The sequence below is a fragment of the Trachemys scripta genome, chromosome 9, assembly GCF_013100865.1.
Source record: "Trachemys scripta elegans isolate TJP31775 chromosome 9, CAS_Tse_1.0, whole genome shotgun sequence".
NCBI classification, from domain to species: Eukaryota; Metazoa; Chordata; order Testudines; family Emydidae; genus Trachemys; species Trachemys scripta.
Window position 1 is genome coordinate 14638555 of NC_048306.1, and position 19421 is coordinate 14657975.

Consider the following 19421-nt stretch of genomic DNA (forward strand, 5'->3'; position numbering starts at 1 on the left):
GGGGGCGCAGGGTCTGGGGGCTGCCCAGCAAACCGTGAAGCTGGTAGCACTGGGGCAGCCCTTTCCCCCTGGCTGGGAGTGGGAGGGAGGAGGGGGCGGAGTTAGGGTGGGGGAAGGGGCGGAGTTGGGGCGGGGCTAGGGGTGGGGAAATGGGCGGGGCCATGGCCCGTGGAGGGTCCTCTTTTTTTATTTATGAGATATGGTAACCCTAGTTCTGGGAATCTTTATGATGGTCCTCTTAGACTGAAGGCACCTGACTTTAGAGTTGAGGGTGAAAGAATAAAAATCCTTGTGACTAAAACCAAGCATAGAAGCCAGCAGGATCATAATTTCTCCTAAGCAGTGTCTTTCTGTGACCTTGAGCAAGTCAGTTGATTTCCTTGTACCCCCAATAAATCCAGCCAGAAAATTAAGCAGGACCTGACTGAAAATCAGATGAATAAAGTTGAGTAGAGTTCAATTTTCCTGGTGAAATAAATTGCAGATAAGTCACAATACTGACTCCGCACCTACTTTTATACAAATACATCAAAGGACTTTGTTTAACCTATGTTGCCCTCTTTATAAAATAACACAAAGGAAACAAACACTCCAGATAAAATACAGCTTTTTCAAATGGCCACTGACTGGGGACTGAGGGGGGTGGGTGGGGGGGAGAGGTTTAAAAACTAGGTTTAAAAAAAAATAATCCCATGCTTTGCCATTTTATTAAGCCTTTCAAGTACCATTTCAGTTAGTAAACAGTGTCCTGCTTGATCTAGCTGCAGCTTTGCAGGTGCAGAGTGAACTTTAGCAAAGTGACATGAGTGACACATGCACAATTTGTGTGTCAGCTGGTACAGTATGTTCTGTTTGTTGACTAACTACACACACTCACATTTCAAGATCAAGTGCATATTAAGCACCAACATTGCTCTTGTAGTTAATCTGTTGAGCACTACGTTTAATACTCCCCTGTGTCAGAAGCATGAGGATATACAATTATCTGTCTGATACAAGTGATACATTTTTTCACCCGGGTGCTTGTCACATGGAAGTGGAAAAAGAAATAATCCTGGATATATGATTATTTCCATCCTTAATCTCAATAAAAATTACTTGGAATAAAAAGTGGGTTCCAGTCTTTGAATTCAGGCGTCTCAAAGAAAAGTAGCAATGCGATGGTGTCATTCCTGTTGCATTCAATCATATCTGTTGCTACTTTGACAACAAATTGAAATCTTGTTTCATATGAATAACCAAAGTTTATAGTCCTGCAGTTTAAATAATTTTCTTTTCTTCTTCTTTATACTTTCACATTTGCTGGCATCATGATCCTCTATTGAGTTCTTGTCTTCTGTCACCTGATATGAACAAAATGTTGTCAAGTTGGCTCTGCAAATTGCTAGATTAGTGTGAAAGGGAGAGGTATCTTCAGATTAATACTTTAAAAATAGTTAAAAACAGGATTAATCATGACTGTGTGCTCCTGGAAATGCTTCATGCTAAAATAGACTTTGTTCAGTGCATAAAAATAAGATATTTTATGCTCGGAAGTTGTGAAAAACCCTTTAGATATCATATAGGTACAGGCTGATAAAAATTAAACATCTTGATTACTATGACTTTTAATAAATATGTGATGATGAAATCTGGCAAAATTTAAAGTAAATCTAGCTATCTTGTGCATATATACTCTACTCATTGAACTCAAGTTGGTTGCTGTTTATGTATTGCAAAGTGTTACCATCTAACAGGTATGTCATATCTTTTGTCTGTTTTCTTTTTTTTAATCTGAGTCTCAACAAAAACTTCCTAATGTTTTAAATTGACTTTTCACTATTTGTGCTGCTTTTAATACTGTTACGGTATTGTAGCACAATATATTTCTCTATCTTGTTTAGTTTGACTAATACAGAATTATTTATTACATGTTAGAATGGATAGCTTTTATAGAAATTTTTTAACAATACAATTTTAATTTTCCATGTAAAAAGATGAATTTTTAAAGTAATTTGAATGACATGGTCTTATGGAATATGAAGTTCAGTGCATTCTATAAGTACCAGGGTCAAAGTGAGTGCTTTGTATATCTGGTGTGTTTTGTAATTGAGGGAATTTGTGTTTAAGTTATGACTGTTTTCTCCGTTGGATAAAAATACAAGGAAAGATAAAAGGACAGTCTGTTAAATAGGATGTCATATTGAGTCTTAAGTCATATTGGGATGGAATATAGTATAGTGTATATCTGTGAGGTCTTTGAATGTCTCCATTGCTGTAGGATCTAGGTGGCAGTGATTGGCTTTGTTGGGGGTGGGGCAGTTGGAAGGTTGCAGATGGAAGACAGTCTTTCTCTGTGAAGGAAACCATCTCCCCTGTTCCTTTGAAACATTACTTAGGAAGGTGAGAAGCAACAGGCAGCTAGTGTAATTAACAATTACTATGTGATAAAGCATTCTGCTTCTGTTGGTTGAAGTCTTGACCATTTTATCAGTAATAATAATTGTATAAAAACATTGAATAATATAGGAATATTATTTTGGCAATATGAGATCAAGATGGCACATTTCCAAGGAAAAGCTTGATGCTGCAGATAATATTGGTGATTAAATTAGTACACCTCTACCCTGATATAACGCGACCTGATATAACACACATTTGGATATAACGCGGTAAAGCAGTGCTCCAGGGGGGCAGGGCTGCGCACTCCGGCGGATCAAAGCAAGTTCGATATAACGCGGTTTCACCTATATCACGTTATATCAGGGTAGAGGTGTACTTTCCCTTGTCCAATCTACATTTTTAAAATGTGAGAAGTGACTGGGAGGAGGAGAAGTGCAAGTCAGTTTTTGGATACTAGCAAGCCACTCCTAAAATTAAACCTGTGTGGTGTATAGTTTGGAAAGCATTTGAGGTCCTTGGAATGTGAAGTTCTATAGAAAGATTGTCAGTGAATTGTAACATATTATGCCAGTTATTTAAACCCTGCTTTCTCAATATTCTGAGTTTGTAAAAGGAGAAAATATGTTGTCCACTCTCATCCATATCTTGTTTTTGTGAAGACTAGATTTTCAGCAGAAGAATCCAGAAAGGTGCTAATGGAGCTAGGTTTTGATTCTGTAATGAGTGTACAGGCACAGGGGTCTACCTGCACAGAGCTCATTGGAGGGCCTAGACCTTTTTCTGGAACCCATGTTTCTTTGCCAAATTAGTTAGTGCCTTACTAATAATACTATATTTAGATTATTAGGACAAATTCAGACATGGTGTATGCTAGTACATTGACATCAGTGAAGTTGCATTCAATAACACCAGCTTTGTATTTATCTCTTTGTGTCTAGTACTGATCAGCATATCATGAAGAAGACCATGCTGAGCTTGAAAAGATGCAGCTGACTGCAGTCATAGTGATAAGGTTTCCATGGTCTGATTAATAAATCAAGATTAGCTGGATGAGGCTTTTGTACTTCAGAACATCTATGGCTAGAGCTTTAAAAATGTTGCATTATGGGAATTATATCCCTCAATCATTTTGCCTTCTATTTAAAATTGTATTTAGGACATTTTGTGAGGAGAGAGATTTTGGGAGGAAAGATATGTGAACCTATAGTGGTCACATAACAATGTTAGTATAATGGTACAGAAACATTGCTTACTTAAAAATAAAAAGTTTACTTTTATATTAAAACTATTTTTAGAAGTGGGATACCTTGGAATCAATTAACTTGCAATAAAACATCACTTTACAAAAGTAGAATAGTTTTTAAGAGGACACCACTAGGTAGTTTAGTATTAACAGTCATATTCTGTTTTAAAAAAACTAGAGGCCCTAATGCTTTTAAAGGATATTTTTAGAATATATTTTTTCATTTTGTTTGGATTTAAACATTCCCTTGTATTAGAAGCCCCCGCACTGCAGTGTTGGGCTAGTGTGAGAATCAGAATATGAAATTGACTGGAAACTGAATGTAAATGAAAGTGAAACAAGCTGAGCTTAATGCAGACATTGAGTCACTGCTCAGTGTGTCATGTTTTCTTCCCTCTCCACCCCTGGCATCAGGAGGAGATTCTGTGCAAAACATCCTATAACTGTTTCTGCATTATGGAGCCCTTCATCAAAGGGCTCCACAGGCAACTGCTGACATGGGAGCACCTGGCAACATGGCCATATGCCCATCACTGCGGTATCTGAACACCTAATAGATGGACTGTGAGGCAAGGATCCACAAACCAGTGTAAAGGTCCTTTTGTGGATTAATGAGATCTATGAGATTTGGGACCCAACCCCTACTACTTCCACTGGGGAGGGGGCAAAACCCACTTCCCTGACCAAAAAAGAAAAAGGAAAGGGAACTGCCAGAGCATTCTTCTCCCCACCCTAATAATCTCCCAAAAGTGTTTCCGTAGGAGGTGGTGATCCCCTCTCCAGTGTACTTAATAAATATAGTGGATTTGAACCATGTCCCTTCTAGTGCTGGCTCCTTCCCTCCAGTGGATCTTCGGAGTGTAAACAGGGTCTTGTTTCTTTTAATTTCCTGATCTGCTTGCTCACAGCAGAGTTGGAGCTTTCATTTTAGACCCACATATATAAAGCTAGCCCTTACTGGGGGAGGAGGAGGATTTTTCTTCCAGAGAGGAGAGATGGCTGTATAGGAAGTGGTATTACTTAAACCTATATACTTAAATGTGTTGGTTTATACTATAAAATAGTACATCAGTTTAATAGTAATAAGGTTAAAAAAGACCTGCTTTATGACCAGCTGCTCAACTGGTGGATCGTGAAAGGCTGCCTGATGGATTGCAACCCACTGATTCAAAGCTATGATATCCTTCTACTGCTAAGATCCAGGGGGAGCCTGAGCAGGGATGGGAAGGAGATCCTGCTGCTACTGGGGCTGCTACTTCTCCTGCTCTCCTTTTAGTTCTAGAGCAGCTCCTTTCCATACACCTGCAACTTCTACCCCGGGTTGGGCTCCGGAGCAGAGGAAGCAGTAAGGTCTTAGAACTGGCTTTGCAGCACCTTGGAATGACAACAATTTCTCCACCCTGGTTCTGAGCCAATGCCAGAGATAGGGGAAACGGTAAATTAAGAAGAAGCCCTGCTCAACCCAACAGCAGCCCTACCCCTTTCTTGATCTGCTTCCCACAAAATGGCTGTAAAAAATCATCCTGTGCCCTAAACCCCTTGGTGATCGTGAGATGATCTTTCAGCCATTTTGTGTGAGGCAGTCCAGAAAAAGGATTTTAGAACCATTACTCTGATACCAAAGGAACTATATATGAAAGCTTTACAATTTGTCAGGAAGACACCAGTACCCTCTGAGTGAATACCTACCTTTAATTTACTGTATCCTACTTCACCTTCCATTTTAAATAAAACAAGAACCATTTATTTATAAATAATGTTGAAATCTTGAACATGTAGTCTCTAGATATGTATGTTTGCCAGCATCATGTGTTTTAAGGTCCAAATTTTTCAGTATTTCTGAGGTTTCCACCTTAAACTATACTCCTTTGGAAAGCCTTTTAGGAATAATATTTTTCTTGCCTGCATATATCTGAAGCTACTATAGTAAAAATAAATGTGTTCTGTGAATGCATTCTAGTAGTAGTAATGATGATAAGCTCATATAGGGTTCTTCACAGAAACAATTCTCAAGCACTTTAAAATTCAAGTAGTACTTTAAAAAAAGGCAATCAATACAAATCTTTTCACATTTGATTATTTAAAAAAGGTGGGGGTTGGCTCTCTATCCCATAGGGATTGGATTCCACAGATGCCCTGCATAATTACTGAAGGCCCTTGCCTTTCAAATATCTAAACCATTATCTAGGTCAGATCTGTAAATCAGCTGATGTAGCTCTTTAAAGACAAATAGAAAGATAGCAACTCTGTAAGGTATAAAATATCCATATTATTAACCTTAGAGGTCATTACACTAGGTATAAAATTACCAGTGATTAAATCTAGGGTTTACAAGGTGTTTCTGTGACTGCTTGTAAACACAGAACTGGTCTCCCACTCCTTTTATTTTCTTAATGTGCTCATTGGGCACCTACCTGTGTCTTTTTGACTATGCAAATGGTAGTCTCTAGGTGCAAAAATATTATTTTTTTCCTCCTCTGAACTTTCTGAAAGGTTCTTCCTCATCCTTTGATTAAGTACAATAGTCTATAACCAAGTGAAATGATAAAATCTATTTTGTCCTTTAAAAATGTAATGAATATTAATACAGAAGGGGGGGAAAACAACAAAACTGACAGCTAAAGGCACATTTTTGTTAGATGTCTTTTGAGTTAGTTTTTAAAAGTTTTTCTCATCTTAGTCTCCAGAGTGAAAGCCGCTTCTTCAATGCATGCAGCAGATATAAAAGCTTGTGGGTTTTATGTAGCATTGAACCAAAATCTTTCATGCCAGTAACTGCTGACAGTATAGAGAAATGTTTTGTTTTTTTTTTTAAAGTTTGAGCACAGTAAGTATTCACTATATATAATATTAGTTGCCATCCTTTTGTTTTGCATTATGTATCTTATTGGTATAGAACACATTGACAAAAGGGCAATGCCAGCTGGTAAATTGGTGTCCTAGGAAGAAGAGTTCTATACTTTTTCTCTGTCCAATTCAGACCGAACTAATTCACTTTGAGAGTTTTAAATACTTCATTGACATTTATAAAAACACACTAATAATTTAGTATTTATTCATTCACTTAAAGCATTTCTCTTTGCAATAGGGGTCAGATCCTGCAAAAGCTTATGTTAAGTGATGGTCTGAGGCTACGTCCTCACTATGGGAGGGGGTCGATTTTAAGATACGCAAATTCAGCTACGCGAATAGCGTAGCTGAATTTGACATATCGGAGCCAACTTACCCCTCTGTGAAGACGGCGGCAAATCGACCTCCGCGGCTCCCCCGTCGACGGCGCTTACTCCTACCTCCGCTGGTGGAGTAGAAGCGTCGATTCGGGGATCGATTGTTGCGCCCTGACGAGACGCGATAATTCAGTCCCCGAGAGATCGATATCTACCCGCCGATTCAGGCGGGTAGTGTAGACCTGCCCTGAGACTGTTTGAATAGTGACTTCTCTGGCAAGAGTTCTCAGGATTAGGCCCTAACTTTGTACCCAATCTTGGGTCATGCTGAGAACCCTCATCAGTAGGAGTTGAGAACTATCTACTCTTTCCAAAAACCAAATCAAAACAAAACAAAAAAAATCCTCTAACTACAGCGTCTAATCATTTGGTGATTCCTGCAGGGATTTAAAGGGCCAGGGGCTCCTGCCACTGCAGGGAGCCCCAGGCCCTTTAAATGGCCAGCCTGGGGAAGCCAGTCCAGTCCGGCACGGCATACTAGCTCATGCCGGTACACCGTACTGGCTTATTTTCACCTCTGACAGTATCTTTAAACACTAGAATCACATTCAGTGCGGCGAGATGCTCACACTATGAGAGGCACCTGGGAACTGAGACAGGCTGGGGGAACAGCAGATTCATGTCTCCCATCTCACGCTCACTCCGGGGCATTGAGTGGAATGGTGGGCAGAATATATTTATTTATTTATTTATTTATTTATTGCCGAGCGCGTATAATTGAATTCGCGTAAGTTAAATGCACCTATGATTCGACTCCACTGTAAGGTGCTAGAAAATATTTCAGTACACAACTGAAGTAAGAAACGAAGAATTAAAACTCATTGTCTAGCATTGTTGGTGCTTATGGCCATACTCATGATTAACTTTACTACTGTAATAAGCCCCATTGATTTTAATGGGACTACTGAATATAATGAAGTTCTGCACACTCATAAGTATTTGCAAGTCTGGTCTTTCCATTACAAAATTCCAGGGATTAAAGCATAATTTGTGTATAATTTAACTCAAGTGACGAGAACCCACAGCTGGTGAACATTGGGGCTGTGTGGTGGGGTGAGTGCCCCTCCCCCCTGTGAAAGTGGGCTAAGACAGGCTAGAGAAGCTGCGCAAAGAGGCAGGCAATCAGGGAGGGCCTGTTGGAGAGGCAATCAGGGCTGGGCAGGAGGTGGCCAGTCAGGGCCGGGCTCAGCCCTATATAAAGGCTGCCCATGAGAGGAGCAGTCAGTCTCTCCCAGACCTCCAACAGGGAAGGTCTGTCTCCTGAGCTAGGAGACCAGCACCTGGGACAGCGTAGTGCTGGGCAGGCTCGGGTGAGCCGAAGGGAACTCCAGCCTGCTACTTGCCAGGCTGCAGTCCCTGAGGGAAGGGCCTAAAGGGTCAGAGGGGAAGAGACCCAGGAAGAGCAGACAGCAAGCGAGGGGAGAGAAGGAGGGCAGGGAGGCTGCCGCTAGAGGATCCCTGCGTCAGGACCCAGAGTAGCAGGTGGGCCTGGGTCCTCCCCTTCCTCCTTATATTGCAACTGGCTGTGGGAAGTGGCCATATTGGACTGCACCATACCCCTGAAGGAAGGGGTTAGACTTCGGGAGCAGCTGCCCACTGTGGCAGGTGAAAGACTGCTGTTAGTGGCCTTCCCCCCCCACCCCCACCCCGGAAGTGGGTGAGAATGGACATGGGGCACTGCCAGAGGGCAGTGTCCTGAAGGGGACGCCTCAAGCAGAAGGGAGCAACGTGGGTCCAGGCGTCAATGGAGGGCGAGAGGTGGACGGGACACCACCAGGAGAGGGCACTTCCCATGGACTGAGCTAATGCCCGGCGCAACCAGCAGGAGGTGCCAGTGGTGGTGAGTCCCAACACCATCGCAGGCTGGTTTGTGGGTTTACAGGGCTTCTTTCTCCCTACCCTCCATACTTCTCTCAACTCCAGTGACAGTGCTGGTTGAAAAGATTCTGGATCTAGAAGTGTTACTCTTGAATCTTGAGATTTTAGTCCATGCTTCCTTGAGCTAAATGCCAGTGGGGAAGGGAAAGAAACTGAAGAGGGCTACAGTGTTCCTTAGGGGCTCAGAATCTAAGATTGAAGTATGCATCCCAGTAGGCAACCTCTTGAGGAGTCCTGTTCTAGAATAAGTAGGGTAGCTACCGCCTGCCTCCCTTGAGGATTAAACCATTCAGAAGTGTATTAAATAGAAAAAGCTCAATTTATAATCTCTCCCCTTCTCCCCCCCCCCTCCTCCCCCCAAAAAAATTCCAAAGCGGGGTAGGAAAGGATTGAGTTGTCTTTTTTTTTTTTCCCCTCCCCTAAAGTCTTGATTCTTCTTTTGCTTTTCTGAGTGTCCTGGTCTACCTCACACCATTGAAATAACTTGCCCTACAAACAAGACTATTGAAATGATGGAAAAGATAGCACAGAGTGATAGTCCTTTTCTCCTAAACACCTGGGGTTTTAGTTTTTATTTCTCTTCGCCCTCTCCCATTGGTCTTAAGATATGTCTACACTGGAACTTGAGGTGTAATTTCCAGCTCAAGTCCACATATCCTCACTAGCTCTGAGTGGGTCTGTCTACTCATGCCAGAAATTACCCCTTCCGACTTCTAAGTAGACATAGTTTTGGCCAGATGTACCTACCTACGTCGCTCAGAGCTGTGGAAAATTAATGACCTGTGCATTGTAGTTAGGTCTGCCTAACTCCCTGTGTAGATGCAGCTAGATTGAGAGAAGAATTCTTCCATCGACTTAGTTACTGTCTCTCAGAGAGGTGGATTACCTACATTGATGAAAAGGCCTTTCTGTCGATATAGGAAGTATCTACACTATGGCACTATAGCAGCACAGCTGTAGTGATACCCATAGTGATCTCCTCTGCAGATGCAGTCTGAGAGCCCACAAGCACTTGAGTGAGGGTGGTCTTCAGGCAAGGCCCCACCCCCACTTGCCTATGTGCTCTTATTTCTTGCTCATTGGGGTTGGTTACTCAGGGCTTCGCTATACTTACAGTGCTGCAGCGGCTACCTACGCCGATGGGAGACCTTCTCTCGTCGGTGTAGTTACTCCACCTCCCTCAAAGGTGGTAGCTGTGTTGACAGGAGAAGCCCTCCCATTGACATAGTGCTGTCTACGCTGGGAATTCGGTTGGTATAACTGTGTCCACACCCCTGAGTGACATAGTTATACCTACATAAGTTTGTAGGGTATACTAGGGCTCAATTGTGTCCACTACTCTTAAGCTTTTCTTTGTGTGTGCACGGTAAGAGGAAAAACTAGTGGAAATTTAAACTTAATTTTTTTCAGTTTTTTTCAGCAAATCGATTAATGTTTTCAGTGAAATCCATAATGAAAGAAAATAATATGACAATAGTAGTAATAAAAATAAAAGTTCATGTTTTGTTCAGAACCTCTGAAAACCCTATACCTCTATAGTGGAACCCTTACCCATTTCTTCTGGCCACATTCTACTGTCATAGAATTATGTATGCAGTATTGCTGGATCTTGTTATTTCATCATGAATCGTGCAATATTTGGTGTCTTCCTTAAATTCCCAGCTTCTGGAGTCATGTAATTGTGAAGCGCTCTCCTTATTTTTAAGTGTAAGTTTCTAGTCTTCATGATTGCAGAGAATGGCTTAAAAATTATGAGAGAGAAATTTTTTTAAAACCATTTGCCTACGGGGTTTTGAGTCTAGAGTTTGTTTTTAAGTCTGTCTCATGGCTTTTGAATATTCAGGATTGGCAATTCTGAATACTTGTGGATCTCCTTGCCAGGGGTAGTGTGAAGACCAAAACTATAATTGGGTTAAAAAAAGAATTAGATAAGTTCATGAATGATAGGTCCATCAATGGCTATTAGCCACGATGGTCAGGGATACAACCTCATGCTCTGGAGGTCCTAGCCTCTGACTGCTAGAAGCTGGGAGTGGACGACAGAGGATGGATCACTTGATAATTACCCTGTTCTGTTAATTCCCTGTGAAGCACCTGGCATTGGCCACTGTCAGAAGAGAGGATACTGGGCTAGATAGACCATTGGTCTGACCCAATATGGTTATTCTTACAAGTATGTATATAATATTATTAAAAGCAGTATCAGGAAAAGTTGGTTGCTAAGTTAAATATTTTGTTAGACTACTCCGTTGTGTCCGTAGCTACAATATAATGGAAAGGGCAAATGTAGTTGAGAATTTTTCAAAAAACTTTTCCATACTCAAAATATCCCATCTTATAACACACTCTCCTATTTTTCTCTAAACCACCAGTTTAAAAAAAAAAAATTGTATCAAAGGTCTTGATTATTTGAGTACTGTTATACTGAAACAACATCTATAAATGTGTTTTTCACTCAGGAGTCTCTAGTGTTCAGGCTGGTTCATTGATGAATTAAAAAGGCTTGCAGTTTAAGGCTTGACTATGTATCAGCACAGCACCAATGCGGCAACATTCAGGCTATTGGCTGAACATGTGAAATGTTTGGGATATCTAGGAAACAAAACATAAGTTTATGTATAAACATTTTTCAAATGTATTTTGTTTTATATGGGTGTATTTTGAACTTTAGACACTGTACAGAGTAAAGTAAATATTAATTTTCAGGTGCTTGTCCCAACAGTTGAAATCAGTTGGTTAACTCTGGCTTTTACAGTCCACTGATTTAATCATCTTGGAGGGGAGGAGGCAGGACAGCTTCAGTTTGAGTCCATTTAGTCTGGCTCTTAGGACTAGAATTGCCTTTTCTCATTGTTATGAAAGAACTTGGTCTTGTTTGTCCTTCAGTGAATAATGTAAAGTCTATTTGCTCAGGCCTTTACCTGTAATTAAAAAAGAAAGGTAAAGCTGCTTATACAAGAGTAACATAATAGGCTGATTTTGAACATAGATCCTTCCAAACTGGAGCAGTAAAATACATTGAGTGTGGCATGGGTTACTCTATGGAGGAAAGCAGTAATCATTGTACGGTAAGTACAAACATGATTTGAGGCCTTTTCTTAGATTTTTCGTTCATATCTTTTGTGAGGCCCCTTGTATTCCTGTTATGTTTTTTTTTATCAGACCTAGTCTTGTAATGTTTGCCTTATTTAGGGTTACCATTCATCCAGATTTTCCTGGACATGTCTGGCTTTTTGGGTTAAAAATAGCATCCGGGGGGAATCTGTAAATAGTTACAAATGTCTGGGATTTCCCCCCCATGTAGAACACGGCAGGGCTGCAGGAAATTCAGCTGCTTGCATGGGGCTCCGGCAGCCAGAGCCCTTCCCCCGCAGCTTCAGATCAGTTGCCGGAGTCCAGCCTGGCCAATGTAGAGCTACTCCCCTCCCCACCCCTCCCCTCCATCCCCTGCATTCTCAGATCCCCGGCCAGCTGGGCCATTCACTTCGGGCCTCTGCTGCTCCTCCTCCTCCCCCCCCCTTCTCCTCCTCCCCTGCTGTCCAGTGCCCGGCTCCGGCAGCACTGTGCAGGGGCAGGGACCGGGTTGTGTGTTGCGCTGGGGAGCGCAGACACGTGTCTGGCTCTGTGCGGAGCCCGACATGCTGTTCTGAGCGGCAGGGTAAGGGGGCCAGAGGGCTGGAGAAGGGGCAGGAGGTTTCTGGAGGGGGCAGTCAAGGGACAGAGAGTAGGGAGGATTGGATAGGTCAGGGGTTCTGGGGGGGCTGTTGGGGTGGGGGGTATGGAGAGGAATCGAGGCTGGCAGGGAGCAGAGGGGGTTGGATGGCGCGTGGGAGTCCCGGGGGTCTGTCTGGGGGTAGGGGTGTGAATATGGGGTGGGGGTGTGGATAAGGGTCGGGGCAGTCAGGGGACAGGTAGGGTCCTGGGAGAGGCAGTTAGGGTGGGGGGGTTCTCAGGAGGGGGCAGTCAGGGGACAAGAAGCAGGAAGGCTTAGATAGGGGGTGGGGTCCTAGGGGGCAGTTAGTGGCAGGGGTTCCAGGAAGGGGCAATCGGGGGACAAGGAGGGGGGGGGGTTTGGGGGTTCCGAGGGGGGCAGTCAGGGGGTGGGGGGGGGGGGGGGGGGGAGGGGGGGAGAGCGGGCGCGCGCCCCCCCCCCCCCAGTGTCCTCTTTTTTTGATTGTGGAAATATGGTAACCCTACCTTATTAATAAAAATAATCTTCTTCTTAGTCTATACACTTTTTTTATTCACATGTGCTTTCCAGTTAACTTTTTACTGTTTGTTCAGATGACAATTAAGAGATATCTGTAACATGTGTTACTAGAAAACTTCATATACGATAATAGTCCTTGTCTGTCTTCATATAATTTCTTTTGGAATATTCCTGTGCTTGAAAATGTTATTAACAAAGAAAGAAAAAGAAGTCTTTTTTCCTTACTACGTAATTAATAGGATGGATATTTTGATCCTACTAATTCCCACAGTTCGCATAGGGGTTACATAAGGAGTATGTTTGATCTGTTGTTTTTTTGCTTTGTCTGAAATTAAAAAACATTTGTTTTTTAGGAAATCTGAGAGCTCCACTCTTGAAGAGATGACGTGTAACAGTCCAGATAACTCTGAAGCTTGTGCCACTCCAGATTGTGACCATGACCAAGAGATGGCTGAAGAGTACTCCAGACTGAGGACTTTTGCCAACTTTCCAAATTGTTGTCCTATTTCAGCATCAACACTAGCACGAGCTGGCTTCTTTTATACAGGAGAGGGAGACAAAGTGAAGTGCTTCAGCTGTCATGCAACTATTGAAGGGTGGGAGCATGGAGACTCAGCAGTTGGAAGACATAGAAAAATTTCCCCAAAATGCAAATTTATTGCTCGATTTAATTTTTTAAAAAAAGATATGCATCCTGTTCTCCAAAACTGTCAATGCAGAGTTGAAAATTGTTCCGGAAATTCAACACTCCACTGCTCTTCTGACAGATCATCTGATCTCAGTCCAGATTACCTTTTGAGAACTGGGCAGGTTGTGGACATGTCAGATAGTATGTACCCCAGGAACCCTGCTATGTGCAGTGAAGAAGCTAGGTTAAAATCTTTTCACAACTGGCCAGCCTATGCTCCATTAACACCGAAGGAGTTAGCCAGTGCTGGGCTGTATTACTCAGGTGTTGATGATCAAGTGGAGTGCTTTTGTTGTGGTGGAAAACTGAAAAACTGGGAACCTTTTGATCGAGCTTGGTCAGAACATAAGAGGCATTTTCCTAGGTGCTTTTTTGTCCTGGGCCATGATGTTGGAAATGTTGGAAATGTCCCAAATGAATCTAATTTTGCTGAGGTTTGCAGGAGTGGCTTAAACAATGCAGATCACCCAAAAAATCCATCTATGGCAGAATATGAAGCACGCATCAAGACATTTGTGACGTGGAGATACCCAGTTGTTAAAGAGCGACTTGCTGAAGCTGGGTTCTATAGTATAGGTAAGTTAGATGAGGCTTTCACGTCTGTCTTTTTGTTGCAGCAGAATTTGTGCATGATACAATTTTGAACAGAATCTCTATTAATTTAACACTGAATGACTTGCCAAAACAAATCTTTTATTTAAGGCTTTACGTTAGTTCAACGTCTGAGTCTTCAAATGCTTTTTAATTCTACGTTCACTTGACTCAAATTAGTTGTTAAGACTAGCTAATACAGTATGTTCTCCTGGTTTATTATTATTATAAGATGGCATGCAAAATATCAAGCATTCTTTTTGAATGATCACATAATCTGAAATGTCACATCATTCTCCTTTCTAGTAGCAGTACATTCAATAAAGAGAATATCTTAAGTAGTGACCTTTGTCTTTTAAGCCCATTTTAGGATGTATGCCAGTTCAGATTTTGGCTCTTAGACAATGATTGGTATCATTAAAAAGTTATCTTGTCATATTAGAAAGAATGGAACACTGCCCCGCAGCTATCCTGACCTGTCCTAAAAAGAGGAATTGTGGTCTTGTGGTTCATACACAGTGCTAGGAGCCAGGAAGTCTGGGTTCTATTCCTATCTCTGCCATTACTTTTTATTTGTGTGTGAGTTGAAATTGTGGTAGCACCCAGAGGCTCGAGTCAGGATCAAGGGTCCGTTGTGCTAGCTGCTGTACAGACTCATGGAATATGTGGTCCATGCCCCCAAAAGCTTCCAGTCTTAAAAACTTAGTGTGACTTGGTCAAGCTGCTTAATCTCTCTGCATCATTTTACCCATCTGTATAATGGGACTAATTACATATTATGCTTAATTAGGTGACCAGACAGCAAATGTGAAAAATCGGGACGGGGGTTGGGGGTAATAGGAGCCTATATAAGAGAGAGACCCAAAAATTGGGACTGTCCGTATAAAATTGGGACATCTGGTCACCCTAGGCTTAATTAATCAATATTGGAAAATCACTTTGAAATCCTTGGATGGAAGGTAAATGCAAAGTAGTACTACTGTTAGTTCAGGAAGAAAAGGGATTACCAAGGATAATTTCTAGCTTTCTCACCATATTTGATTCTCCTTTTTGTGCTCTTAGAGCACTGACTTTCTAATTTTGTTTTCTCTTGGTTCCTTCCCATCCCCTCTGGCCCCCGAATAAAATTTTTGGTATTTTCTTGTACATTCTTGCACAAAACGAATACATTCATAACTAGTGGTGACATCTTATTTATATCATCTGTGGGATCACCAAAAAATCTAGCTGCTCAATAGCCAAATGGGATCTGTATTGGGAAGACATGCAAAATAGGTAGCTTATCCAACCAGCTGGTTAACTGTTAGAGTAAATTCCAAGAGCTTTGTCCTTCCTATTGGGTATCCTTCCTATTGGCTGAGAAGGGCTTAATTTCAGTGGGAGAAATCTATCCATATCTCCTCTCATTGCAATGTACTTAATATGTAAGCAGCTTCTGATGTAGTCATTGATTGTAATGTGAACTGTGCTGCTAGAGCTCAGACAATTCAATTTCCTTCCACATCCTCTTAGGCCTGGTCTATACTACCCGCCTGAATCGGCGGGTAGAAATCGACCTCTCGGGGATCGATTTATCGCGTCCCGTCGGGACGCGACAATCGATCCCCGAATCGGCGCTCTAACTCCACCAGCGGAGGTGGTAGTAAGCGCCGCCGACAAAAAGCGGCAGAAGTCGATTTTGCCGCCGTCCTCACAACGGGGTAAGTCGGCTGTAATACGTCGAATTCAGCTACGCTATTTACGTAGCTGAATTTGCGTATCTTAAATCGACTCCCCGCTGTAGTGTAGATGTACCCTTAGTCTCTGTCACTGCTGTTCAGAGCCCATTAGGCTTGACTAGTGAAACCAATGACCAAAAAGGCAAATTAGTAAATGTCCTTGTGAATAGGGTTTCTGTTAATTAATTCCATTCTTGTTTAAGGGGAACTGAGACTTAATACAGAGAAGACTGATCAAAAACATAGAAGAAATTGTGTCAAATGTTTTTGCCTTAGAAACTTTGTGGTAGTGGTTTTTATAGCCTACTTAACAGTTGAACACACAAGAAGTTATTAGACTTGTAAGCAAATATAGAGATATCAGAAATGCTTCCAATGCCAAATGAAATTGAGTAAAGCAGCATTTGTGTAAGCTTGGTTTTGTAATTTTTTATTAAAGTGGAAATAGTCCAAGAAGCTACTTCATTTTTCTTACCATATGTTATCACAAATTACATTGACATCTAGTTTAAAATAATCCTTTTTATTCTTAGATGCTCATTATTAAATTGACACATTGTTGGTGCTTTTATCAGTAACAAGACTTGCTGAAGCTTTTTTTCTCAGTTGTAAGAACAAATATTTGCATATTCAGCCTTTTATTTGACAAGTATACAACATCACACTTATTTGTCCCCTTAGGTAATGGTGATCATGTTTTGTGCTTTCACTGCGGTGGAGGACTGCAAGAGTGGCAGCAGAATGAAGACCCTTGGGAGCAACATGCTAAATGGTTTCCAGGGTAAGGTACTCTTTACTGTATTGTTGCGCACACTTCCATTTACAGTATGTTGCATCTGCAACAAAGGGAGAATGTATCAGCATGACCTCAAAAGGCTCAGTTTGGCTAAGCATTCAGTGGTGTGGATGCTTATCCAAATAATTTGAAATGGTTGAGATGCCCTTCTCACCATCACCTAGTCTTCATAGGTGGCTGTGTTTCTTCTCGTCAGTAGGAAGAATGGCTTTCAAGGTCCCCTGTAGTGAGGCCCATTTGCTCCTACTCCACTTGTATATGCTTGTAGAGAAGAGTCTTTGCTTATGTTATAAGTATTATGTGCAGCCGTGATATTCTATTGGGAGTGAGCTATGTAGAAGTCTCAAGAGAAGACAGAAACTGCTGTTTATGCAGTACAATTACACTTAAAAATAAAGGCCTAAAGGCTTTTCAAAAGTGAGTAGAGATTTTGGGTGTTCCAATTTTTTGGTGGGCAACATGACACCTTAAAGGGACCTATTTTTTCAAACAGCACATTATTTTTTCTTTCTGAAAATGAAGCCCTCTTAAGATGTCTTGAAGAATATAAAATATATTCTTCTTCGAGTGCTTTCTCATATCGATTCCAATTAGGTGTGCGCGCGCCGTGTGCACGATCGTCGGAGAATTTTCTACCCTAGCAACACCGGCGGGTCGGCTGTGGAGCCCCCTAGAGTGGCGCCTTCATGGCACTGGATATATACCCCACCCGACCCGGCGCCCCCTCAGTTCCTTCTTACCGCCCCTGACGGTCGTTGGAACTGTGGAGCGCGGCGTAGCTGTTCTCCACTCTCCCTAGCTTATTCCGTTTGTTGATAGTTATAGTTATAGTTCTAGTTGTATATAGTTAGTTGTTTAAATCACTTTATTAATAGTTGTTGTATAATTAAAGGGGATTAAGGGGGTTGTTCTCCCCCTTTTTCCCCCGGCGCGTGGCCGGGCTCATGCCCAAGGCTCCCGGCTTCAAACAGTGCGCGTCCTGCGCTAAGCCTATGCCAACAAGTGACCCGCACGACTCGTGTCTGAAGTGCTTGGGGGAGTCCCATCAGACAGATAAGTGTAAGATCTGTAAGGCCTTCAGACCGAGAACCAAGAAGGAGAGGGAATAATGTTAATAGACCAATGTTCATTGAGATGTTGATGTGATCCCCCATTTGCTGGCTTCCAGAGTTCACTTGTTTTGATCTCTATTATGAGCATTCTGGCTGAGGAGAGACGCCTGACCAAAGGAGAAAGCGGTATAGGCCTGAACAGACAAAACAGAGCAGCTGTAGGAGGATTTTTAGCTTCTGCAGCAGCATGTGAAACACTAACAGATTGTGGTCTCTCCGGCTATGTCTATGCTACAGGCCTTACAGTGGTGGAGCTGTACCACTGCAGCTGCGCTGCTGTAAGGTCTCTCATGTAACTGTTCTATGCCACCAGCATAATTAAACCACCTTCAACAAGCAGCGGTAGCTATCTCAGCAGGAGAGTGTCTCCTGCCGACATAGCGCTGTCTACACTGGTGCTTTTGTCGGCGAAATTTATATCAGTCGGGAGTGTTTTTTCACACCCCTGACAGACAAAAGTTTTGCCAACAAAAGTGCTAGTGTAGCCAGAGCCTCAGTCCCAGGTACCAACACTCCAAACCTCGCAGTAATACAGCATGGCTGTGTCATTCATACATTCTAGGAAATATGCTCATGCCACCAGAATTTCACACTCCAAGCGGACTCCTTCAGTGGGTTCCTCCTCAGCCTTCTCCTAGGGAATTAAAGGTTTGGGTGATTTAAAAAAAAAAAAAAAAAAAAAAAAAAAAAAAGATAAGAGGGATCCAGATGTTACCTTGTCTAGTTTCAGTCCTGCCACTTGTGTGATGCTACTGCTCTTCCCTGCAGCTCTTCTTATATGGGCGTGCCAGGCCCTATTTGGCTGCTCCTTGCAGCCCTTTGCTTTCTGTGCAGCCTCCCTAGGGCTCCATTAACAATTTACATGCCAGTATGGGGCGGAGGCCTCATCACAGGGCTATAAACAATAGCCAGATTGTTCATCATTTGTGTCTAGAATTGACCAACATTGCCCTGGTACCCAGAATTGACAGATATCAACAGAAGAGCTGATCCACCTTCTAACGACAAGTGATCTGTCGACGCAGGACTTGATATGTATTTAATTTTTTACAAACTTTGAAAATGCAGGTCCATAGAAGAAATGTGTTTTGGGAAAGATCACAACTACAACATGCTCTTGCAGGTAGTCCAGATCCAGTTAGGATGCTAGGATTTGGGGGAACGTTTTCTCACTCTTTTGACAGATGACCCATGAGCTTAATGTTGATATACTGAAATTTCTTCAAAATGATCTGGACATGTTGCATTCATCAGCAGTATCAGCCTACTAAGTACACAGGTTACCTCTGGGAGTTAATCCATGCACAATTAGATTTAGCAGGGTGGTCAACAAGCCAGACCACCCACACCATCTGGGAGACTGAATTACCCTTCTCCCACCTTATTAATTCCCGTGGCTGTCAACACCAGTAGAGGTCCACTCTCAGCGATAAGAACTGGAAGTGTTTAGATTTTTTTGGGAGGAAGGCATACTCCTCAGCTATGCTTTGATTTTGACTAGCTAATTACCAAGCTCTGATGGCGAAATAAGACTACGTAACCAATTTGGAACTGAGCGATTTTATTGAGCAGCTGC

The 19421-nt window shown here is 42.2% G+C and overlaps 1 protein-coding gene across 3 annotated transcripts in view; it reads left to right on the plus strand.

Moving 5' to 3' along the window:
* XIAP (X-linked inhibitor of apoptosis) overlaps positions 1 to 19421 on the plus strand; it is a 46680-nt gene that overhangs the window by 17825 nt on the left and 9434 nt on the right. The window contains exons 1-3 of one of the 3 annotated variants that reach the window (XM_034781680.1): positions 11656 to 11798; positions 13294 to 14204; positions 16619 to 16718. In XM_034781680.1, the coding sequence (XP_034637571.1) occupies positions 13322 to 14204; positions 16619 to 16718 (983 nt within the window). In that variant the 5' untranslated portion in view covers positions 11656 to 11798; positions 13294 to 13321. Of the gene's footprint in view, positions 1 to 11655; positions 11799 to 12369; positions 12389 to 13293; positions 14205 to 16618; positions 16719 to 19421 lie in introns of those variants that run through there. The other 2 variants (XM_034781681.1, XM_034781679.1) reach the window with 2 other exon arrangements.